The sequence below is a fragment of the Pogona vitticeps genome, chromosome 4 (assembly GCF_051106095.1).
Source record: "Pogona vitticeps strain Pit_001003342236 chromosome 4, PviZW2.1, whole genome shotgun sequence".
NCBI lineage: Eukaryota > Metazoa > Chordata > Lepidosauria > Squamata > Agamidae > Pogona > Pogona vitticeps.
This window is the reverse complement of record NC_135786.1, coordinates 61287132-61313773: the sequence shown is the minus strand read 5'-3', so window position 1 is coordinate 61313773 and position 26642 is coordinate 61287132. Positions and strand designations below refer to the sequence as shown.

The 26642-nt window shown below is 41.8% G+C and overlaps 1 protein-coding gene across 7 annotated transcripts in view; it reads left to right on the top strand.

Moving 5' to 3' along the window:
• ERI3 (ERI1 exoribonuclease family member 3) overlaps positions 1–26642 on the top strand; it is a 294532-nt gene that overhangs the window by 187314 nt on the left and 80576 nt on the right. For all 7 annotated transcript variants that reach the window (XM_020783263.3, XM_020783265.3, XM_072997527.2 and 4 more), the window contains one exon: positions 7306–7405. In XM_020783263.3, the coding sequence (XP_020638922.3) occupies positions 7306–7405 (100 nt within the window). The remainder of the gene's footprint in view (positions 1–7305; positions 7406–26642) is intronic.

Below are 26642 nucleotides of genomic sequence, written 5' to 3'. Positions count from 1 at the left end.
ACTATGGTTAATGGTGCCAAGTATTGCTAAGAATCCAAGCAAAATGAACTAGATAGTTCTCCTATTGCTCTGCCAGCTAAACTCATTCATTAGGATTACAAGACCGATTCAGTCCCATGACTATGTGGGAACCCAAGTGGAATGGGTCCAGAGAGTTTGTATCCTGCAGAGGTGTTTGGAGATCATGACTCTTGAGAATTTACACCTCAAAATATATGTTTGTGGCCTGGAGTTACATTGAGTCCTTGAGAAGATTCTTAAGTGGTTGCATTAATGCATCTGTTAAAGAATCAGCCATCCTCTCCATCCTCTAGCAGGGATAGTTACTTACTTAACTTATTCATTTAACTTTTATACCACCCATCTGGCTGCCAAGGCTACTCTGGGTGTTTTACACGTTGAACAAGTATAACATCAAACAGCAATTAAAACAATACATGTAATAATTATAAAAATCAAAATTATAAACATATACAAATATGGAACACTTCACAAATTTGTGTGTCATACACTAAATTGGAATGACATTTCATTGTACCATGTACCTACTTGCTCAACTTTCTTCAGAATATGGTTAAGTATTCTGCTATGAGTTATGAAGGATACTTGGCTGAGAAGATGCCATGTCAAGAGACCATGTGATTTAATAATCAAGTGGCAGCACATTTTCAGGCTGCAAAACCAGATAATGATCCCATAACATAAAATGAGGCGTAGCATGGGGCACCTCAGTTGAATCATGATAAAGGAGTAAAGAAACCTTAAATAAAAATCCTAGGGAAAATCCCCACCTGGAGCCTCTTGTTTCTAAGAGTTTGACTCCTTTTAGTGTCAGGCAGAATCTGTCATAGCTACCAATTCTGTTCATTCAGATGCAAGGGATATTTATTGGGCTTCTTTATAGGACTTCTAGGAGTGCTCTCTCTCTCTCTCTCTCTCTCTCTCTCTCTCTCTCTCTCTCTCTCTCTCTCTCTCTCTCTCTGTGTGTGTGTGTGTGTGTGTGTGTGTGTGTGTGTGTGTGTGTGTGTGTGTGAGAGAGAGAGAGAGAGAGAGAGAGAGAGAGAGAGAGAGAGAGAGAGAGACATATAAATGTGTATGCAGCCCTAATCCTCACAAGCTGTAGAAAGATATGATAGAATCTTGAGGTGGTAGAGTGGAGAGTGCTAGTTCGGACTGCAGGTTGGAAATGCCATACCTAAATCTCCCTCAAACAACTAGTTCCCTAATAAAAAAGCTAGAGTTTGTTTCTTTATGTGCTTGTTTCTGGCTTCATTTCCCCCCCCCCCAAAAAAAAACCTATCATCTTTTTGAATGCTTTGCTATCAGTAGTCCCTTCTGTTTCCTTCTTCCTGCTTTATCCTGTGTCATGGGTAGACCAGACTTCAGTTTCAGATGAGTGGGCGTTCATGGGTAATATATCACTTGGACACCACAAGAGGGCAGAGTTTCAGGAAATGATATCACTTATTTCTTATAAGGGGTTTTTAATCTGGTAAAATCCATATATACATCCATATAATAGAATGAGAGACACATGACACTTTCTGAAAATAGGTATTGCTGTCATGTAGGAAAAAAACATGACAGCATATATGTGTGATCATTTGTAAAGAACACACAATGAAAAGGACAGCCAGGGAAGAAACTTTGCATTCCTCACACTTTCTGTCTTGGTGCTGTTTCATGCATATGCATTATATCTAAGTAAAAGATTAAGTGCAAAGTGCCTCCAGGTTTCTAATTGTTGGTCATGTCCGTGCAATATCTAGCAAGTGCTGTCTGATTCCTTTGGCCTGGATGAGCTGGGGAAATTTTCTCCAAAAGGTAACCTGCCTTACTCATAGGTGGATTTTCCTAAGAATTTTCTGTTACGGTGTTTGCTGTAAACTTATTTCACAGGACCTTCTGTACGTAAGTTCAAGCCAGGAGGGGGCACCGCTGTGCCTGTTTCAAAAAGGTGTGCTGCTTTTACCCATGGCATTGTGGTGGAACTGCTGCCCCCATGCAAGAGTTGGGGGTGGGGATGAAGTACAGTCAACACAAGCGGAAGAAAACCAGAAGTTTGATCTCCCTTGTGGGCAATACACCAGGATCCTAGGCTACAGTGATTTGAAAGAGTAATAAAGATATCAGTGCATATTTGTCAAAGACGAAGTAAACCCCTCCATTGTGTACACAGGGATGTAATTTCAGTGAATTATGCATAGACTTAATTAGGAGTTTTAATTGCTAATCATCTCCCAATAGGATTAACAATGTTGTCTATTAATTACCTGTGGAGCCCCTGTGTTTTGCTAAGGCATGAGTAACAAAGCAGCATAAATGGCTACATACATGGCAATAAATTAACTACCCAAAACCCATGATGAAACTCCAGGGACATCTTGACAGTGGTAGTGATTGGTAGGGAGGGCCTTAAATACACTAGCTTTCAAATAGGGACAGTTTGCTATCTAGCCAGACTGCAGGTGGTATTTGCTTTCCTTGATGTGGTTACCTCATAAAATATGCTTTCACAAATCTCTTTGTGCTTACGAATAGTAGAAGAGTCGGCCTAGAAAAGCAGAAGTGTTTCTTCAAATAATACATAATTAATAATAATTGCGTGTTGATTCTGACTGCTGGTGACCCTTTCCAGGATTTTCTTGGTAAAGAGTACACAGGAGTTTGCAATTCCCTTTTTCTGGGTGCACTGTGAGACTGTGTAGTCTACCCAAGGCTACACACGCTGGATCTTCTGAGATGTGCAGTGGGGAACTGAACTCCCAGCCCCTGGCTCCATAGCCAGATGCCTACATTATTGAGGTATCCAGCCAGCTAACAAATAATTATATTGTGGAATTTGCTACCATGAGTTGCAGTGATGGCCCCCAACTTGGACAGCTTTTAGAAGGGGATGTGGCAGATTAAGCTACGTATCAGTAGCTACCACTCAAATGTGGTTCTTCCAGTACCAGAAACCCTGTATCTCAGTTGCTGAGGAACATAAGCAAGAGGTTACTGTTGTACCTATATGCTGCTTGTGGTCTTCCCATTGATATTTGGTGAATAGACTGCTGTATGAACAAAATGTCACATGGCATAATCTTAACCAGCATGGCTGTATCTCTTGAGACGGAAGAATTTGTTTATAATAACTCCAGAGTCAATTATATCATAAAATCATAGAATTGTATCATTCGAAGACACCTCAAGGGTCATCCAACCCCTTATAGTATGGAGAATCTACAGCTAAGGAATTGCTGATAGGTGGCCATGCGACCTCTGTTCAAAAACCTCCAATGAAGGAACAATGTCCACTGTCTGAGGTATTTTTTTCTATGCCAGGCAGCTCTGGCTAAAGGGACGTTCTTTCCAATGCTTAATTTATTTTTATTTTATTTTTTGTGACTTGAATCCATTTTTTCAGGTCCTACGTAAGGTTGTAGCAGAAAACAACCTTACTTTTCCTCCATGTGGTAGTGCTTCAATAATGCAGCTGGCATATCACCTTTACCCATACCCATCTCCTTCACTCATTTCGCATATGGTTTCATTTACGAACTTTTTCTCAACTCTTTACCATCTTTTTCCCCTTCTTTGGGCATGTTGTTGTTTATCAATATTCCTCTTCAACCATGGTGCCCCAAATTTGTTATAGTATTCCAGGTTCTGTGTCTAAATCACACTGGCCATGTGACCACGGAAAGATTGTCTTCGGACAAACGCTGGCTCTATGGCTTGAAGAGCGGGATGAGCGCCGCCCCCTAAAGTCGGACACGACTGGACAAAAATTGTCAAGGGGAACCTTTACCTTTACTTTATTCCAGGTGAGGTTTGAGCAAAGCAAAATATAAAGTGTGGTGCTTATATACTGCCACATAGTACTTAAAGCACTCTCTCATTGGCTTGCAATTTAATTATGCAGACTACAAATCCCTCCCCCTGCACTGCAAGGTGAATACTCAATTTACTAACCTCAGAAGAATGGAAGACTGAGTCAGCCTTGAGCTGACTACCTGAGCATGTCAGGATTGAACTCAAGTCGTGAACAGAGTTTTGTCTGCAACACTGCAGTTTAACCATTGTGCCAGAAGATTCTCTAATACAATTATAGTGGTATTATTATAAGTGCAGATATTGTGGAGGTTCTTTGAACTAGAAATTAAAAGGACAACTTTAGAACTTTTTGTATTAGTTTAAAATTCTTCAGTGAATAATTTACATGCATTGGCAGAAAATAAGAAGAGATGTGTTCTTCAACAAATACCAGAGTTATTTTAGTGGTAGTTTACTCAGGATACAGTCATATCTCCGTTAGAATGTTATGGAAGACTGAGGGAATGGTTGAGTTATCCTGCATCCAGAATAAATGGCTGTTTTCTCTTCCATAGGCTTTTTCACGTACTTAATTGTGAGGATTTCAGAAGAAAAAGAGGCACACAACCTGTTCATAGTTTCCCTGGTTGGTTGGGTAGCTTTAGCGTATAAGCTGATCTTGAAATAACATGGAAGGGTGGCTTCATATAGGTTATCTGTATATTTTTGGAAGCATAAATATGGTCTTCATGTTCATGGCCTGCTGTGGAAGGATGTGTTTATATAACATAGTTCTATATTCTTTGGAAGCATAATTATTGTCTTCACAGATTTACTAGGCGTAATCTTTATGGCCAAGTGTGGTTTAATGTCCCCTTCCACTATAACAGCTTTCATTTATCACCTTAGACTGTTAACTTCTCTAAGTTATGGTTAATTAGGTAGAGAAAGGCAGAGCTTGGAATGCTTTTTAAAAAAGAAACATGTTTCTTTATCTTTGTTGTCTCTCTTATTGCACATGTAGTTTAGCACCTCACACCGTATTAACACGTTGCAGTGTCATTAGCAGGAGGCTTGAAAAATTCAAGGATCTTCTTTCTAGTTCCCTCTAGTGACCAATTCTGATGTTGCACCATGCAAATATTTGCAAAAAGACAAAACCAAAGAATTCTTCACTTGTTATTTGTGACTGATAATAGAATGGTATGAAATCCCAAAGACTCCTATCAAAATGCCTCTGAAAAAAAAAATCAGAATGTCAGTGAAAAGAAACTTTTGAAAATAATTTAAGAATGTTACTCGTTATACCTGAAACAACTAGTTACATGTAAGTGTCCTAACTAGTTACTTTGAGGCCCTGAGGAAAGGATAACTGCCAACTCTCCTTATTCCCATTCTTCCTGTTTCTGTGTTAGCTGACATGTAAGGGATATGGAAGTGATATATTCTCCATTTCTCCTCTGGATTGACATGATCTCATCTGGGAACAGCGGCTCACATGGCAGCCTAGATCTGACGTATTGCTAAGCCTTGCACCATTAATATCACACAATGGCACAGCTGTTGTAATACCTTGTGATACAGAAGATGTGCTGCTGTCAGGTCATAATTATTACAGTGTTTTGGGGCCCTGAAGCTTTTCTCCCTCCGTTTCTGCTGCCCCACACTTGCATCTTCTCCACTATCCCCTCTGTGAACTAATTTTAGTTGAGGACACAACTGGATTCCATAGCTGTGATTACGTTCTTGATGGATTTCAGGCACAAGTAAGAATAGTACAGATGTTAAAAAATGTTGAATTACTCCCTCCCTCCACTGCCTCTAGCAAATTACATGTACATTTGAGGGAGTCAAGCAAATAGAAAGGGCAGCATTGCTTGGCTAATGGCTTTGTTGCTGTTAATAGATGTTAAGCTCTGACCAGAGCACAAAAAAACTAATTGCCACCAAATGATGTATTCTGCTGTCCGCATTGTTCTTTTGTTTCTGTACTCTTTTTCTTCTGAAAAGCTTAAAGTATATGCTGGAGCCTCCCATAGTGGTATTGGCCGGAAGATAACTGTTGGAGCTACATAAAGTACATTTTATATTATTCTCTGGGTCCTAGTTGTCTCTATCATAAATAATCAAAATTGTTTGGCCAGTGTGAACAGTGAGAAAAAAAAATTGAAGCAAAGTATCAGAAATCATATATTTTCTGGAATAAGTTCCTTTTGTAGTGGCATAACCTATTTCACTTAAGTTTTTCTTTTGCTTTAAGGGGGTGCCTTTGGCAGCAAGGGTGGCCCTTTCTGTCATGGTGCCTTCAAAGGTAAAGGTAAAGGTTCCCCTTGACATTTAGTCCAGTCGTGTCCGACTTTAGGGGGCGGTGCTCATCCCCATTTCCAAGCCATGGAGCCAACGTTTTTCTATAGACAGTTTCTGTGCTCACATTTTATTTTATTTATTTAACTTTATTTAACGCTGGTTAACATGACCAGCATGACTAGACATGGAACGTTGTTACCTTGCCACCGTAGTGGTATCTATCTACTCTCATTTTAACATGCTTTCGAACTGCTAGGTTGGTAGGAGCTGGGACAAGTGACGGGAGCTCACTCCATTGCGTGGATTCAAACTGCTGATCTTTCGACCTTGCAGCCCAGAGGCTTTGCGGTTTAACCCATAGAGCCACCACGTCCCTGGTGCCTTCAAAAGCCAAAGGCTAGTTCCCATTTCAGTAAAACAGAGAAATGTGGCTTTCTCCTTATTCTCCTCTTTCTCTTCATTTTATAATAGAAATTAAATCCAAATGTTACTCTTCATATACTGATAAATTAATAAGGAAAATATTTCTGTCTCTAGCACAAAAGAGGTTAAGTCAGGAAATATGAAAGGTAGTAGCCAATGCTTGATTTCAAAATGTATGTTGCCCTTTATGCTATAGAGAAAATTCTGATATGCAAAAAGGTGTCTTGAGAACTCTAGAATCTTTAATGTATTCTGTGGGTGTAAAGGGAGTAATTTCTTCACTTTAGCCATAGCTTTTTAATATACTGTATCCAGTTTGCTGTCTGACTGAGTGATTCACTTTTCTCTTGCTTCCACTTAGGATGTGGTATTGTGTGGTCAGTGTTATCCTGAATATTGCTGACAATGAATGGTGTTTGTGTACCACAAACCAAACCTGGGAAATATAGAGAACCTGGGATACTGGATTTTGGAATCTGCTTTAAACAAGGGTTAATGTCCATAGCAAGTCAAAAGCCTGTGCCACGAGCCAAATTAAGTTGCCACAGGGAAGGGAGAACATTGGCGAGTGGTGGAGGTGAATTTGGATTTGCACATATCTAAAGAAGAGCACAATGTGTTGGGGCATAAGGGCTTCCTGAGAAATCAGTCCAACCTCTACTTGACAAGTTTGTAGAGTTTTGACTAGTTTTGGACAACAGATTGGTGGCGTTTGGGATACGGAATCACTCTTTTGCTGTGCAAATGTCTAACGATTTTTAAAATCTCTTTTTCCAGGCGTACAGCTTTGCCATGGGGAGCTGGCCAAAGAATGGACTCTTAGACATGAACAAAGGCCTGAATCTACAGCACATAGGAAGGCCTCACAGTGGGATAGGTTAGTAACATGTCTCTTTACTCTCACCTTCCCACCCCATTTTCTCCTCCCCCCCCCAAGTGTTTTGAGGATATGATTCAATGGTGGGCAGTCTCATTGGGGCCAAGGGCCATTTTTCAGATTTGCCAGGAGACCAAGGGCTGTGCTTCGAAAGGATGAGACTGAATTGTATATTTTTTTTAAAAAAAAAAAAGTTCTGTTTTTTAAAAATGCATGGTTACATGATATAAATTTTGTTACAATTGCCTTTTGTTAGCTAAAAAGAGTTTAATTTTTAAGAATGTAAACTGAAAAGTCTCCATGTGCTTTCTAGTGGCAAAAATTATTTTTTAAAAGTAGGGGTATATATAGTTCTCGGGGGGGGTGTTGCCCCACAAACATGCCACGTTGTTCCAGATATGCCCTAGAGCAGTGGTCCTCGACCTTTTTGACACCGCGGACCAGTTTAGCATGCATGGGGAGGGTGTCTGTGCATGTGTGTGTGCATGTGAGAGTACATCTGTGCATGCATGGGGGTGTGTGGGGTATGTGCGTCCATTCATGCAGGGAGGGTATGCACCTGTCTCCGTGTGTGCATCCATCTGCGTATTTGGGGTGTGTGCATGCATGCATGGGGGGACCGTGTGTGCATCTCTCTGTGTGTGTGGGAGCATGCATACATGGGGGGCGTCTGTGTGTACGGGAAGGCAGGAGATCTGTCTCCATGGCCCGGTCCTGCCAAGGCCACAGACTGGTATGAGTCTGTGGTCCAGGGGTTGGGGACCCCTACCCTAAAGGACATAAGAGGATTTTTGGGCTACTCTCACTCTCTCTCTCAGTGTCTCTCTGTCTCTTTCTTTTTTGGAAGGGGATAATATCATGGTACTCTGGGATCTGGGAGCTGCAAAAAAATGGCCCTTCCAACCTTCTGCAGAACACATGTTGCCTATCTTTAGTGTATAGCACAATACTCTTGATGTGCTACACTGTCTACTTTTGTTTCAACCAGCATACCAGTGGTATATAGAGTGATGGGAGTTCATTCATTCATTTAATTTTTAGGATGATGAGAGTTGAAGTCTTACATTCATTCTTTTGGAGAAGACTGGTATAGTGGGAGCTTATTCTGCAGCTTTTGAAATCTAGGATACATGACTCACATCACTATGAATCAGCTTGTGACTATCTTTGGTCTGGCTTTTTGGTGAAAAGGAAAGATGCTGAGTTAGGGTTAGGTGTGTCACTGTCTCTTGAATGCAGAAGGAATAGAAATTTCAAGCAGTGCTCAAGACTAGGCATTGAATGCTAGAGGAGTAAGGAGCAGGCTTTCTTGGCATTCTCCAAACTGTGTTTCAATCCATCATCAAGACCCATCAGCTCTTAATAAACGTTTTAAGACATTTGGCTTCTAGCTGGAAAAAGTGCTCCCATACATGAATACTGGCAGAGCACTATGACACATCCTTTCTGATGTCATGCCAGATGATCTTTCATTAGCCTTTGCTTTTCTAATCTGTGTTTTTGCTCAGGTGGGAGTGTTTGACCATAGCTGTGCCAAAGGTGGTATGTAGACTGGAGAGCTTTCCTTTATTCCTGGTCTTACTATATGCAACTATGGGAGTATACACAGCTTTACAGTTTTTGTGTATGTGTTTTTAAATGGTTATTGTGTCAGCCTACCAGCTGTGGGTCAGTATAATTCTGTTCCTACTTGTCAGATATGCTGGGGAAACAGCCATTAGTTATGTCCTGTTGGGTAGAGGCTCCTCAGATGTTGTTGGACATCACCTTCCAGAAGCCCCAGTTTGCCTGGCCAAAGACCAGGGATTGTGAGAACTATGGTTCAGCAGCTTCTGAGGATCCAAGAGAGACCTGCTTTAATGAGGATTGCTATATAGTGGCAGTTCCAGGAATGAAATGTGAGAGGAGTGTGGGTTGATAATTTGTTGGTCATTTTTCACTTTTCTTTAAATAAGCCCTTCAGTATGCATTTTATTCCTTTCCCTCCAGCAACCAAGATATGTCCTTCTTTGCTTTGTCTCCTCTTCATGCAATGTGTTTAAGTTTGCTAGGCCAAGAGACTTGCATATAAAAATCACTCATAGCACAAGCCTGAAGGAAGCTGTTCAATATTGTTTCAAGATCCTAACCACTAAACTACCAAATCAATATGAGTTAAGAAGATGAATTATTTAAACCTCACCAGCTTTTAATTAGCAGACTCCTTTTGAACTATGGATTTGGTTGTACCATTGATGGGAAGCAACACTGAAATTTTGCTGCTTTTCCCTGTGTGTTAAGTTCAGATATTTATTTATTTATTTATTTTGGGGGAAGCCCACAAATTGAAAGCTTGATCATGTTAGTTTCTCTGCATTGTTAGCGATGCCTTAGAAGCAGTCTAAGAGTGCTTCTAGTGTCCTTTCTTGCTACAATCATTTCTAGAATATAATCTGTCACGATCTTTAATTACCTTGTATGACTGTTGGACTGTCATTAGTTGATTTTGCCCTGCTAGATACCAGTGCACAATGGGAATTTGTTTTCTCCAGTCTTCTTGACTGATGTTGTTTTCCAGGGGTTTTATTTCTTCATTTTACCTAAGCAGCCTCAAGGGGAGAGAACATGCCACTGCTGCTGTTTGTGTTTATGGTATGAACTGTTTGCTTGCTTCCTCAGGGTGCAGTACTTCTGAAACTAAATGCTGCCCCAATGTCTACTCTCTGAACCCAGAGTCTAGCTCTTTAATGGGATTGTCAGATTGACTCCCATTTAATGAGAAATGTTTCCTTTACCATAGCAGGATTGTGCCATATGTGGTTCTGTCCCCCTCATCAGATCCTGTTTTGGGGTGAAAAAAGTTTTTCTTTAAAACTTCACTATCTAGTTATGGGTTGGGAGCTGTGTGAATTTTGCTTAATTTCCATTTCTGTGAACTTCTCCAAGTGTGAATCAGAGTGTTCTTTGCAGTAGAAATCCATACAGTTCCAAAGTTCACAATGAAGTTTGAGAAAATAAAATGAGCACAAAATATGTACATTGAAAACCTGTAATTATGTGCATAAGATGCATTATTGAGGAAACACACAAACACACTATGTTTTTAAAGAAAACTTTAAATGTGTATGCACAAACATATGAACTAAAATATACATGTTTAAAATGTGTAGCTTTTTAAAAATGCACATAAAAGCATGTATAATATTTGGTGTGAAAAAGAGTCAGAGGGAATTTGAAAGGTGGGAGGAAGAAGAGATTGGAATAAAACTGAGTTTGGCATTTTCACTCATCTGTGAGTAGTTCCTCCCTGCCCAAGGTGAGGGTGGCTGGGAACCCCTCCTCAGTCATAGTTTCCACAATGTTTAAACTCCCACAGTTACTAGAATGCAATTTTTATCGGGCTGGGGAATGGGGTACAAGAAAGAGAGAGATGCTGGCCACATCCCATATTTCCAGTTTGCTTGTGGGGGGGATTGAGTTGGCTTTGCTAACCTCCTGCCCAGATTAAATTTCCTGGCAATGGGTTTGGACTGTCCACAGTCTCTTGGTGGTGTCAGGTCTTCAATACAGCTCAAAGGCAACCTATGCCCTTTAAAGAAGGTTTGTAGTGTGGGTTGCTCACCACTGTCAGTGATTCCATAGCCTCTACTCCTGCTGTCTCTGGTGCATCTTGTGGTGCTTCCATCTCTAGTGCCTGTGGGTTGGGTTTGGTTGGGTTTCTCCGAGGATGATGAGTCCTCTTCCTCCTCCTCCAGCCAGCTGGGCCCAACCCCCTGCCTCCTTTTCTGAGTGCCCCTTATCATCCTTTAATTCCTCTCCCCCACTTTGAGCCTCCATCTCCCTACCTGCACCCTCTTGAGGCTTTTGTCAGTCCCACTAGGAGACATGGGGCAAGGGCAAATAGCCCACGGTGGGCATAAGGAATAACCCCCTTGCCCCTTCACTAATTGTGTATCATATAAAACCTTTATGAATGCTAATGAAGTGGGTCAGTGTACTTTAAAAAAATGATTCCTCTTCTGAACTAGAAAGCCATTTCTCCCTCCTTCTCTCAGTCCTATTTCTGTTTAGTCACCATTAATAAAAAAGAATACTCTTAGTGTGTGATATTATCAGATATTTAAAAGTGAATTCAACAAGTGTTCTTAGCAATAAAAGAAGATGATGCAATATTATTTGGGTCCAGAAAATGTCAGGAACAATATTCCCGTTGTGTGATAAGTGGAGGCCAAAAACTGACGGGATGCAAATGATGGGTGCTGCAGCCACATGTGAAATCAAGCGAAGTTTCACATGAAAGCCTCTCAAGTCTGGATGAGCTTGGTTTTGCTGTAGAATATAAGGGACAAGTAATGACTGCTGTGAGTCTTCCGGGGGGGGGTTGGGGGAGAAGAGAGTTGTCCCTAGACTGTCCACCGTGTGTAGCCAGGTCAGTGTGCAGACTAGCTGAGGAGATGGAGATCTAAGGATGAGACTCCATAGAGGGAATGAGGAGAAAAGAGAAACAGGATCCTGAGCCCAGTGACAGCCCAGGTGTCCTTTGATGAGGGAAGGATTTTAGCAATTCCTATTATCTTTTTGTGCTGAGCCCCAGGGGAAGGACTGCATTCTGCTGTCTTCCCACAGACAGTGACCCCGTCCCCTCCATTCTTTCACAGTGTTTATATATGTTTAAAGGTATTTATTTGGCAGCTGTTCAGCCTTGCTCTTTCTCACTGTTCTTGATGGGATTAATCAGCAGTTGAGCCTAAAGCATTGTGCACAGCGGGGTCTGTGAAACCCATAACCCTTATATATATATATGATTAGGCCTCAAAAAAAAAGGGAGTGGGGGTGGGAATAAATCTTTAAAGCATGATCAGCTATCAGTAGCCAAGACAGTCAAAAAATATACCTGAATGCTTGGCTATCCCTGACCTTAGAGCTGATTCAGAGCATGTTTTGTCCTCTTGGGTTTCCCACTTCAGAATACAAAAGGGAAAATGTTTGGAATGTTTATCAACAGGAAGAGTCAGCTTGTGTAAAAAAAAAAAGCTTCTAGGCAAGTCTTCTCTTTGATATGCTAGCTTTCCATATAACTTCTTGATGTTAGGAAGCATTTCTGATGTGGTCCTTATGGGGTTGAATACGGGGGGGGGGGGGGGGCAGAAATGTAGGACAATGTATTACACTGGCTTCACTCCTAACTAAATGGGCAGTCTTGGATAGCCTGACTGCAGTTGTTTTCTTTTTTGCCTGGAAAGTAGATATGAGACACTACTTCCTTCTTTCCTTCTTTCTTCTCTCCCCCCCATCCCTCTCTGTAGCTTCCATCCTTCCTCCCCTCGCCCCTTTTCTTGGTAGCTGTCTGCAGCATTTTCTTCCACTCTTGTTGGATTTGGTCCCATTTTTAGTAGTTTAATTCCTTCTTGAACAGATCTGTGCCCAGTTTCAATTAGTCTGCTGCTTTTCCTCTCCATTTTGGTCTATATACTATCGTTTCCCTGCCTAGCTGCTGTAGTCCGAAGCACATACATGCTGTCATATTGGAAACAACTTACAGATGCCTTGGTAGGGCTTTCAAGGTAAGTGAGATATTTAAGAAGTGATTTTACCAGTGCCACCTGCACAGTGATCTTCCATGGCTGAGTGGAGATTTGGATCCTTGTCTCCTGAGCCCCAGTCTGTTAAGCTATCCACTACACCAGGGGTCCCCAACCCCCAGTCCGCAGCCTGACCGTGGCCTTGGCAGGACTGGGCCGTGGAGACAGATATCCTGCCCCCCTGCATGCATGCCCCCCTGCACGCACGGCCCGCCCACCAACACTCATGGATGCCACACCCACGTGTGCACGGTGCCCCACCCATCCCCATGTGCACCCTGCCCATGCATGCGTATGTGCCCCGCCACCCGCAAGCATGTCCCACACATGTGCGTGAGCATGCCCCACCCACCTGTATGCATGCCCTGCGCACATGGGGGTGCTCCCCCGCATGGGCCCCACCTCCTCAGTCGGTCCACGATTTTAAAAAGGTTGTGGACAATGTACTACACCATATTGCATAGTGCTTATAGTTAGTACATATGCATTAATCCAGGGGTCCCTACTCTCTTTGAGCTGAAGGGCCCATTTGGAATAAGGCATGTTTTGGGCTGATTGTCATAATGGGTGCTGTGGTAGATGCGGCTGTATGGTTTCCCCAGCATTCCGGCCTATGATGCCCCGCACCTATCCCAACTTAGTGTTTCTTTTTAATGGATATATGCGTATACTTTAATGAAGTGGTGGTCTAATCCCCCTATTATTTTTACTTTCTTGGAAAATAAAAGAGGTGCTGGCGGTTGTCATGTTGATTTCCAGAATGCAGGGATGCCCTGTACAAATGTCTTTAAATGTTTAGAAGAAAAGTTGGGAGAGTATGGAGCAATTTAGGTACCAAGTGGTTTCTGCAAGTGCAGTGCTTCCTCTAGGCACAGTAATGGGGGCCCAGGCATTAGACCTATGTGTGCAAATCTTTTTTGTAGATTAAAGATAGTCATCAGCTGACTATTTAGAAGCAAGTGGAGGTATTATAGGGAGATGTGTGCCGCTCCCCAGGCAGTGTGCCAAACAGACACATGCACTTTGCCCACCACGTGTCCCAGCAGGCAGATCAAGGATGGTAGTAGGATATAAAATTTCTACAGAGCCAACCAGCCTAAGCATGTAGTGCAAATGGCAGCCTGATGACATTGCCCAGCTGTGCACAGGCAATCTCTGTTAGTTTGAACAAGCCTCATGGGAAAGCCTACCTATTTGAAAGGGTCAGCCACCAATATGGTATGAGGTGCAGGTGATGCATCTGTATCTTTCTGGCTCCCCCCACCCCCACTTCATTTACTGATTGGAAATCTGGGAAGGTTAGGGTGTTATATTGTTTCTGATCCTGAGCATTAATTAGGCCTGCAAGAGAAGAAGAGGGATTGCGTGTTTTTAACAGAGAGGTTAATGGGATGCTCACAGAGTAGACAGTTTTAATGAGCTTCAACTTACTGTGCACTGAGTTTACTCTTTATGTTAAAAGGGTCATCTTGCAGTAGCTTGATGTGGATTGTCTCCTGGCCCCCAGTGTCAGAGGGGAGCATCTGTCAGAGTCCAGGCAGGGCGCATTCACTTAGTGACAAGATTCTAATTAACTCCCACTAAGCTGGCCATCCGCCCGCCCCCATGGGGAGCTGCCAGGGTGCAGCTTTCATCCTTATGAATTCCTTGTTCCATATATAAGGTTTGTTTTAGGAGAGAGATTGACTCACTTTCATGACAGATATGAAAGACCAGGTCTGTTTGTGTATGCACAGCAGTATTTATGCATAGGTTATGTATGCCAGCAAACTGGGCTCTTTTTCAGGAGGGGTGATATTGCCTTGGCATACCATGGTCTGGGAGGTAGTAGATTGCCATGCACCTTATTACTCTACCGTACCTTCTTATCCTCACTTAATTCTTTTTGTTTGCTCCATTTTAACTTTCTTCACTGTGCAGATTTTCTTATGTGGTTTCTGCTCTGCCCTGATCTCTCTAATTTTCTTCTGTGGTCTCTCTCTGACCTAGTCTCCCTTCGGTATTGTCTTTGTCCTGAGTTGGCAAGCAGTATGGATATGGCTTTTCCAGAAAACTGTTAATCTATTGATTGGGTGATTTAATGTTTCACACTTTTATGTCACTTAGTAAACAAACTTTTAAATATGAAATTTCATTTCACATGCTACATAGACATCACAAAAGCATTTCCAATAAGGGCAAGCACTTGAATGGAAATGTATGTGCTGTCAAGTCATGTCTGACTTGTGTGAACCCTCATTTCAAGGTATATGAGATGTTGAACTAGTGGTCCTAACCATTGCTACTTCCCAGTGAGGTTCCCATGCAATGTGGGCATTTGAACCCAGGTCTCCTGAGTCCTCGTCTGAAACTCTGCTACAGCACACTGGCTGGCAGAATGGAAATACATAATTCAAAATGCTGGGGTGGGGAGGAGAGGGTTAACAAAGCATAGGGTGTGGCTTAAATGCTCAGTTAAGACAAATCCACATCTTTATGCCTGAAATATTTTAAGACTGGACACTGAAAAGCGTATACTTCCACTCCATTATTCAGATTTTAAGAAAAGCAACAGCAGTTGTGTGTTGCTAAGGCATGCTTCTGGTGCTACAGGATTGAGGAGAAATCTCCCAGTATTTTAGATCAATGGTGGGTAACATCAGAGGGCCTAGTTGCCATTTCCCATGACTGGCAAAGCATGGAATTAGTGGAGGCCATATCTGGTTTTTTTTTAAACTGTGTTGTTGGGTTGTTAAAGACAATTGCACTGTCTAGAAGTACTGATGGGTTTTTTTTCCTTCTCCCCCATTATTTTACTCCTCTGTTCTTGTAGAGGAGTTCTGGGATCTGCAAAAGCAGCTTTGGAATCATGTGAAATCCACAGACATGTGTTACTCGTTCCCTTGACTTAGGCAATGAGCAGGGATGTTGAGGACAGAATATTCTGGAGGTCTCTCATTCATAGGGCTGCCATACATTGGAGGCGACTTGACGACATGTAACAACAACAAAGGCAGTGCTCCAGTTTGGAGGAGGAGATCAAACTCAGATGTCCTTTCCTGTCACATCCTAGCTGTCGGAGAGGTTTCTGTGGTGGAGAAACACTTAAAGTGGACCCGGAAGTTATCTAATGAACTCAAAGGGACAAAAGGTCTCCCGTCCTTCCCAAAGATCCTCATCTCAAAGACCTCACTGTAGGGGGTGGGGGCTTGTACAGGTGGCCAGATGAACTGACCTGTTAGTTCTTGAGACTTCTGTGTCAACTACATAGAAAAATGCAAAATATACCTGTTTGCGAAAGCTTTTGTCTGTCACTAGATGATATGAGCCAGCTTGCTTTAGTAAATGTCTAAACAGCAGTGCTGCACTACATACACTGTCTTCTGATTTAGTTATTAATTTATTTTGTATCTTGCCTTTCTGCCAGTAACAATGGCACCCGTGACAGACAACAATAGTAACATCCACGTAGAAACAAATAAATCTAAAACTTACAACAGATTACAATACAGTTCAAGCATATCAATGAAAAGAAATGGAAGCTCCCTTCAGCTATAACCCAGTTTAGTTGCCTAAGTTCAACTTTGGATCAGCTTATAGAACTCCTTGCCACAGGATGTGGTGATGGCATCTGGCCTAGATGCCTTTAAAAGGGGATTGGACAGATTCCTGGAGGAAAAGTCTATCACAAATTACAAACCATAATGGGGGTTAGAAGGAAGGTACCTCCAAATGCCAGATGCAGGGGAGTGGTATCAGGAGACAGCTATCTAGTAGTCTCATGTGCTAGTAGTCTGGTGGGGCCACTGTGAGATACAGGGAGCTGGACTAGATGGGCTCTTGGCCTGATCCAGCAGGGCTTTTCTTATGTTCCTGTGATCTGCCTGAATGAAAAGTATTCGCTTGATATTTGAAGAACACCAGTTTAGGCTCCCATGGACAGTGGCATAAGGAAAATGAAGAACTCCCAGTTTTTTTTTGTCAGTTTGGGGTGGTGTACCCTAGGAGGGTATTTCATTCTTGCTTTTTTGTTTCTTTGTTTTTGTTTTGCTGCATTGCTTTGGTTGCACCTCTGGTGTTTTGAGCTGTTTGGAAATGGACAATGATTAATGTTGCTCCATTGCTTTTTTCTCACTTTCTTTACTTTCCATGAGATACTTTGGTAGAAATTTTCATGGCTTCTTTGTGTTCTGTTGCTTATGGGATCACAAATTAATATGGTTATTCTCTCATGTCTTGTGCATCCGACTTCTGCCACTTGCTCTTCCTTTGTATTCAACAATGCCACAAAGCGGAAGCTGGCTAACCATTATGACATCTGCTATACTGTAGAGTGCTCCTTGTATGGAAGATGGACTCAATTCTGCTTTCTAAAATTGATCCCTTCAGATTCTCCACATAATCAAATGCGATGATTTGTGTGTGGGGGGGGGGAGTGAGTGAGTGAGTGAGTGAGTGAGTGAGTGAGTGAGTGAGTGAGTGAGTGAGAGACAGAGAGAGATTATTAGATGAAGTTGGGTTTATATATTTCTTGTAGGGAATCTGTCTTTGACTGCTAGTGATCCTCATGTCATTAAAGTGTAGAATGATGATAATCTGCTGTAGCAGATTTGGGATGTGGTGCAAGAGACTACAAAGTGATATACTTGTGTGAGTAAATGCAATGAGTGTGGAGGATATAGATCACAGAGATTTGGGCCGGAATTCTTTTTTATTCACTCAGGTGCTAAACCGTCTATTATGTATGTGTCACCTTTTGTTTTTTTCTCCTAAATCGGCTATGGAGAACCAATGGCACACATACCACAGCTGGCATGCAGAGCCCTCTTTATGGCCACGTGAGCCATAAGTTGCTGGACTGGTACCCCAGGCGGCCAAACCTGAGGAGGCAGCTGCAGCCACGGTGCTACTGCCCCGACATGCGGCGGGCCAGGATCCGGAATAGCTGGTGCTGCTGGCAGTGGTGGGCCATCTGAGCTATCAGCAGTGGCAGGGTTGGGCATGACTGGAGGTCAATCTGGAGTGGGGTCTGGAGGCACCTCTGTGCCTGGGATTCCCCCTTCCGCCGCCACTTCCGCTGCCACCCGCTGGGTTGTGGGTTTTTCCCCCCAGTTTGGGCACTCGAGCTCAAAAAGGTTCACTGTCACTGTCCTAAATTGTCATCTCTCTGCTGTCATTGTGCAGCCTGAACTCAACCAGCTATGTGGATAATGCCTGGTTTCAGGAGTCCATAGATCCATGGTGCTGTAAAATGCTTTCACCCGAAGGACCTCCAAAGCCAGGCTTTTCCCACAAAGCCAGATGAGAAGCATCTGTGCTATTGTAGTGGGCAGGTGGTGATTTGAAGAAAAAAGCTGCCACTGCCATCCTCCAGGGTTCCCCCCCAATCTTCTTCCCTCCTCCACTTCTGAGCATTGCTTGTAAGAGTGGATTGGAGGGCTTCTATTGGCATGAGCGCTATGCCCAGGGAGTGTTAAATTCTGGGATTATAAATAGGCTATTGTCTCTGGGTTTACACAGTATAGTTGCCTGTGTAAAGTGCTTTGCAGGATCCCTGTAGTAATATTTTTCATTCTTGATGAAACCACTGAAATGAGCATCCTGCTCGACTTTTTGTTTTGATCTGCCATGGCAGTTTGCATGGGCACTCAAGAATGGCAGAGAATGGGGCAGGGCCCGGGCGTGGCCCTAGACCAGCTTTGTGGAAAGGGGCACAAAGCTCCCAGCCTAAGGGAGAGGCCCAAAGACTCCGTAGTTAAATAATTAAAAGAGACTAAAATAAAAATCAACAGAAATGTCATCAAATGAGCAGTGTCATTTTGAATTAGTGCTGCTAAAGGTCAGGCAGCTCAAAACAGGTGGAGCGGATGCTCCATGAGTGAGGCAATAACAGCAAGTATTTCTGGCAAGGGGGAGTAGGGGCGGGCAGATTGGGAGCAGAATTGAAACCCTTTCTGCCCAGGACGTGAGGAAAGAGTTTTGGAGGCAGCGAGGTGCTTTGCATAGGTGGTGTTGGTCTGAAAGGAGGAGGTTGTGGCAGGAGATAGGCCGAACGTCTATCAGCGTCCAGTCAGAGCACATTAACGTGGTGACATGATTCTAATTAACTACTGTGAGAGGTGTCACAGTGGGAAAGCCAGTAAGCGCAGACATGCTTTTAGAAAGAGAAAAAAGCAAAGTGACAGTCCTTTTTGTGCGCGCGCTCTCTCCCCTCTGAGTGGGAGTGTGTGTAAAGCTAATTAGGATGTCTGGGCCGGCTGGGAACCTTGAGCTGGTGCTCTTGTGCTTTCAGTCATTTAAGTTTTGAAAATCCCTCTGATGGGACTCAGTGGCACAGTGGATTACTGTGTGCAAAAGTGACAGAACAGTCTTGCCAGCGTTCAGCCCTTTTTAGCAGAGATTCAGCGCTTCCTTTTTCCTGGCAGCAGCAGGGGGTGTGTTCTTATCACTGTTACCGATTCCTATCCATGTTACAATGGAGAACTCAAGGTCTTTCAGCTGTTTCCTCTAGTTAACAAAGAAACTGCAAGGGTGTGTGTGTGTGTGTGTGTGTAGACAACATTGTGTTTGGCTGTTTATGTTGACTGCTTGTCTTTCATGTCAGTCTGCAATTTGCTATCACATACTTTTCACACATAGCAATGGCAGAGGGGATAAAGTGGACCCCGAAGATTTTGTGTGCATTGTTCATGATGTTCCCTGCGAAGTGCGAAGCAGTGGCCATCTTAGTTGAATGGTAGTGGTGTTGTATAGTCATAATGCTTTCTCACTGCACACTATCATTAACGCAGCTCCCTTCTGCAAACCCTTTGAGTTCTCTGGTGTGGGCTATATATGTATATGATGCGCATAGGTTTTGAGATGTGTCAGAGGAATGTTTTTGGTTTTAGTTCAGATGGATGTGAATATATGATAACCACACAGAACTTCAACTGTAGCTGAGTGTTTCCTTTTAAATATGACACCAGTTGAAGTGATTGCAATAAAACTGGAGTTTCTCAGATTTATCCTTCATATTCTTGTTTATTGTAGAAACATTATATTCTTGCATCTCTCATTCTGAGTGCTGAGTGAGTAGAGGAATATAGTCATTTTACACATTTATTCTCTCTACCCTTATTTTCAGACCACTCTTGTCTTTAGGGACTATGTTTTAGGGAATTTTTTAGGGGATGTGATTCTGATTTTTAGTCTTCCATTAACAAATGCGGAATACCCTCTGTTCCAGTGGTATCCATCTTCTCTTATATTATATGTGTGGTTACAAGTTGGACAGGTACTCTCATTTAATGATTACTGGTGAATTTCAGTATGTCTCCCAGTGGAAGCTTGCAGCAGGCATACTGGACCATATTAAAACTGACTGATAGATTTTGTTGTTCACCTTGAACACCTTTGCTTAAATGTGCTGACCCATATGGCTAAATTCCTGAACTTTTGAGTGCCATTAGAAGATAGGCATTCTTGGCTGCAGTCCATACTGTAGGCTTCTCAGAAGCTAGATCTCAATACATGAAGCACGTATTCCATATCCTGTCTTTTCCGAGGCTGAGATCTGATGTATTATCAATATATCAGGAAAGGCTAAGATTGCAGCTGAAGTACACCTGTTTAGAGAAGGATTGTTCTTGACAAATACCCCTACAGAGAACTCTATACTTGAACACACAGGCAAGAGCCTGGGAAGTGCCTCTCAAAGCACCAATAATATTTTTGCTGAGTAATTGTGCATTCAAAGCAGGAAACAAGCTGCATAGACTCCACAGCTCTTGCTGTCAGCCATGTTTAGCACAGTGTAATTCTACAAATATGGCTGTCATGTCTCTAATCGCAAGCAGGAATCTCTTCTGGCAATCATGTTTGTCCTTATGAGCATGAAGTGAACTGGTTTCCTTAAGTTTTCTGCACATCACTGAGAATTCAGAGGGAAGAAAACACCTCTTACTTCATCCCTAGCAGATGAGACAGCATCTCCCAGAAACAATTAATGCGCTAGCATCTGAGGGTGCCTTGGATAAGACCTCTTTTGGAGTAGGTGCTCTGCTTCTCCTTACTGATGCTTGTTCTCCTTCATTTCCTGTTACCAGTGCTCACTCCTTTTCCTTGTACCCAGGTAGCAGTAGAACTGCCCATCCTTCTTGTCTTTTTTTCAGACTCTCAGAAGATGTCAGTCGCACAGGGGTCTGTCACACAGATGGGGACATAAAGTTATCAGATTGGACTGCATAAGTCCAAAAAAAAATTAAAATGATTGTGGAAGCTCTAATATATATTCTGTACATAATGATCCAGCCTTAGCAGTGCAAGGAAGATGTCATTTTCTCACCTCGCTGGGTTGGGAAATGCTTAGACAAACCTTCAAAACATAGTACTAAATAACCCTTTTCCAGATTGGGTAGCAATAAGAATGCTCCCAAATCACTATGTAATACAATCTTATTTTTCCTCTGTATTTTGAGGCTCCAGGAGAAGAGCTCTATCTGTTCTGCTTCAGGAGTGACCAGAACCAGTGAAACATTTTCATCACTTCTTCCTGTCTAACACAAAACGACAGACTGATCCCTCCCCACCCTGAATTTCTGTGGAACAAGAACTAAATAGGTACCATGGCTAGGAGATATCAGGTGGGGGTAGAGAGATTTTGTTTCTGTTCAGGTGCAACATGAAGTAGAGTGGTTGAAATGACTAGATAGGCAGGGTATAAATACAATAATAATAATAATAATAATAATAATAATAATAATAATAATAATAATAATAATAATAATAATAATAATAATAATAATAATAATAATAATAATAATAATAATAATAATAATAATAATAATAATAATAATAATAATAATAGATACTGAGCTCCAAGTCCTTATGTGTGTGAGAGGGAGGACCTGTGAGAAGACAGATATCAATGGTTATTGCACATGGTAGCAATGAAGTTCAACCCAAATGTATGGAACCCTGTGCCTTGAACCTTTCAGAATGGGCAGACAGGAGAGGGTAGCAATGACAATAATAAATAACGTACGTGGGTTGTTTTGAACAAAATTGCAAAATAGCATCTTAATTAAACAAGAGCAGTGTCTTGTGCTCTGCTGCTGTCACATCTAATTTTTCATCAAGTGTCCTTAATATGGATTTTATAGAAATATAAAATTAAAAAAACTATTACAAATAATCAAAACAGAAAACCTCCATTAGTTTAATTAATTACACTTAATCAGATTATAATTGTTTTTCAGGAGGAAAAGTCATGGCAGCTAAAAGGAATATAAATACAATACAAATGTATCTATAATAACTGTAAATATATTGTATAAATATTGTAGCTGATCAGGACCTGCTAACTGAAGTAATTAACAGCTTGCTAATTTCATTCCTGTGTTAACAAACCATTGTCACTTTGTTATCTGTATCCTTACCTGGTCATGGGCATATATATATTTCAGTTTAAGCTTTTCTGGATCAAAATCCACAGGAGAGCAATATATATATATGGATTTTGATCCACAGGAGAGCAATATATATATTGCTCTCCTGTGGATTTTGATCCAGAAAAGCTTAAACTGAAATTAAACTGCTAATATTTAAAATACTAAAATATTTTACCCCTCCCTTCATTTGCAACCATAAATACAGTGGTTTAATCTAGTCTGATGAGAAGAGATTTTGCTTTCCTGCATAGTCATTGGCCATTGATAGAGCCACAAGAAAGGGGCCGCTCTTTTTCCATTACGTTCCAAACCACAGGAGTGTGGTAGTTGGATTGCTCATTGCCAGCTTTTTGAGCTGGCACCTGGTGCATTATGGAATGGCCTGGTTTTTCTCTTTTAATGAGACTCTCTGCTGTTGGAGGATACTGGCTTCTATTACCCTGCCATCCACCTAATGAGAAACCATTCAGAGGTGTGGTATGGGGTGGGTGGCAGGAAGATATAGCCGCCAACTGGAGCCACTCCATTGCAACTTAACAAGTTTCCTTTCCCGCAAGTTCCAAGACAAGACCCCCCTCAAAGTCTGTACAAGAATCCCTGAGAACAAGATAATTAGGATGTCTCTAAGCTGCGACCCTCAGCTGAGTCCTTGGCTTAATCTTTTTCTTTCTTTAAAGACATCTGTAACTACAATCTTTGTTTCTCTCCTTGCCTCCCCCTGCTTTCCTTTTTTCCCCCTTGTCTGTCTCCATATCTCCTGTCAAACTGCTGCAGACGTAAATGACAAAGAAATCAGAAAGAGAGATCAATGCAGTCCAAATTAGCACTCGGAGATAGACTGTGCTGGAGATGTCAGAGCCTGACCCCTGTTGATCCTGCAGCCTCTGCTGGTGATATTATGCAAATTACATCCATCTGCTAGAGCCAGCTCTGGAAGAGTGAGGATACTGGGCGGGCATGGATGGTTCCAAAGATGAGATGTTTTGGAGCTCCAACCATATGAATTGGGGAAGGCACAAAGTGGTGGGCGATTAGGGGGTGAAAGGAGAAAGTGGGCACATTTAGTAAATTTATGTCTCCAAGAGGCTTAATAACCAAACTGTAGATGAGACATAGATGAACATTTTGATTTAACTTTTATCTTATTTGTTATTTTCTGCTTCTCTCCAGAACATAAACCACTAATGCCATGCTCCCTGTAGTAGTCTTCTTTAATCAATATTCCCAAGTCATCATTACCGCTGGCAATAGTGTCAGGAAAAGGGGAGAAAAAGATTGTGTCTGCCCTCAGCCCCAAAAGAGTGTGTTGCTTCCTGATCCAACTAAAATAGGAACAGGGATAATAGAAACTTCAATTTACAGTGATCGCCTTGTTAAGAAGTTTGAAAATACAGTCAGATTGTCTTTTAATGAGAGAAATATGGCTGTTAGTTAGTGAAGGAGGAGGGAATGGACCTTGTTTCAAGATCTATAGTTCTCGCATCAAAGAGTATCTGGCTGTTTCATTTCAAAAATCCTGTTCCTCAGCCTCATATTAAAAATAGTTGTTATAGGCTTTGAGTAGCAAGACAATTCTCTTTAACTTCTTGCTGTCCCTCCCCCTTTCCTGTAACAAAAAAAGGGATTGACAAGGAGAGGCATGCAGGCTTTTAAGAAGTTTCCTCTGTCTTCTGAGGGAGGGGTGTCTTGGTGCCCAGCATGTGTGAGGTATAGTGCGATCTTTTAAACACCTTTGTCCCCTCTAGAGCCAGGTGCCTAGTGGGCAGCTCTTGTCATCTTAATAATAGGCTGTTGATTTGCCATGGCTGTTTTGCTCGGTAGGGTTAGGTTGTATTTCCTCTATTTGGAGCCAGTTGTTGAACCTGTCCAATTGGAGAAAGTCAACAAAGTGTCCTACATTTTAAAACAAAAATGGTTCCTGTTGAAAACTGACCACCCTGGATGTCTCTGTGTTGTGATGTTCTGTCTGTTTTGGGGTTCACTGTGTGTTTGTTGACATCTATATTGATGGATTCTCTCTCTCTCTCTCTCTCTCTCTCTCTCTCTCTCTCTCTCTCTCTCTCTCTCTCTCTCTCTCTCTCTCTCTCTTTTTTTAAACCACATTCAGGGATTTAGGGCCCAGATAAGCACTTGCTGTTTTTATTTCTGTTTGTCCCTCTTGTCTTCAGATGAATAGAGGAGAACAATTTTAAAACTGAGCTCAAAGGTTTCTCATTTTCCTCTAGAGACTCCAGAAGCTTTTGAAATATACCTTTTTGAATATATAGCACATTTTGTCTACATTTGGCTCTCTTGCTATACTTTATTTTGCTTTCAACTTCCAGTTATAATAAATAGTGTTGCCATTGCCAGAACTTAGGAGTAACACACTAAAATTGATAGAATTGTGCCTTGACTTACAAACTTAATCCGTTCTGGAATCGTGTTTGTAAGTCAAATCAGTATTTCCCATAGGAATGCATTGAAACCCGATTAATTCGTTCCGGCTGTTTTTTTGTTCTTATGTCAAGGCACAGTTTGCAAGTCAAAGCATTATTTCCCATAGGAACTAATGCAAAACTGGTTACTCCGTCCTCTACCACTATGGGGAGAATTTTTTTTAACCTGAGATGACTTAGGTTAAAAAAAAGGCTGGAAAGGAGGGAGACAGAGAGAGAGAAGACAATGGGGAGGGAGAGAGTTTGGAGTCTAAAACACATGCTAAACCCACACATTTAAAACCAAGCCAGCACAGACCCTTGCAAAAACTTTTCTGATTTGCAAGGGAAGCATGCAGGAACCATTGCAAAAGTACAGAAAACAAACGGAGCAGATCAGAAATGCAAAGAGAACGAAGCAAAAAAGTAAGGGAAGTATGCAAGACACATGGAAAATGGGGGGGGACCCAAAAGCAAACAACCCCCCCAAGACCCATCAGAAATGGGAAAATACACTCCAAAAAACAACCAACCCCCCCAATTGGAAATGGGGGGAACCAAAAAACAAACACCCCCCAAGACCCATTACAGCACAGAAACATAACCCCCCCAGCAGAAAACCACACTGCAAAAATACTCAGAACAGTTTTTTAAAAGTATAAAAAGTATAAAGCAGCACCTTACCTTAGTAGGCAGCCTCTTCGGATCACACACTCTCTAACTGCTGGGGTGAAAGAGCTGCAAAGAAGCAACCTCGTCACCACCTACAGTTAGCTATTTGAATTTCCCGCCCCTTTCCCCTGCTTTTTTGTGTTCATAAGTCAAAGCTTCAATCACAAGTCAAAGCAAAATTATGTGAATGGAGCTGTTCATAACTCAAAATGTTCGTAGGTCAAGGCATTCGTAAGTCAAGGCACCTTTGTATAATTACTACTATTACTTCTTTTCTTTGAGGTCTGATCTTTTTACTTTTAACAACAATGTCATTTACATTAAATGTTTTTCCACCAAAAAAAGTCATTTTGATAAATGTTTAGTACTGTTGGAGTAAAAAATATTTCTAGAAAGTTGCATGAGCCAGGTAATAATTAATTCCATGCTAAGGGGTAATGATAATATGTTCCTCTGGAAGAGCATTGCTCTAGGTGTAACTAAGATAAAGCTATGAATTAGAAAGTGCCCAGTTGAATTTATTATATAGCCTCATCTGCAAACTGAGAATAATAATACTTATCTCACAGGACTGTTATCAGGATTGTTTTTTAAAAGGGTATGCATCATAGAACTATAGAACTGGAAGGGCCCGTAAGAATCATCAAGTCTATCCCCCTGCCAATGTTCAGTATTTTTCTCCTTAAGATTTTATGCAGAGACCAATGCATTCTCTGTATCTGCCCATTTATTTATTTTCAGTTAGCTTAATGAAATGAGCTTAATATTATTAGCCTAATAGTACTTTGATCAAATTTAGCTTTAAAAAAAAAAACACAACCCTTTCCACACATTTTTGTTCTTTGCACCTGTTTGTTCTTTTTTCTCTAGTATCCTTTTTGCTATGATACCCTCAGGATGCAATTTCTACGTGTGCTTACCATACGTTGTGCTCCGGAGTGTTAAGAGCCTTTCATGCCTGAGCACATACTTGAGGCTTGTTCATTTGTTTTGACTCTGTGCCGTATGAACGATGCCTGTTTTCTGGGAGACCCAGCTTAGTTCTGTACTGCTTTTAGAAATATCTGGAGTCTTTGGTTTCTCTCGAAGGCAGAACCCAGACTTGGCCACAGCACTGTGACCTGAGTCGATCAGCTTTTCCCAACTATCATTAAGATCTAACAGGCCCCTCTGTTCA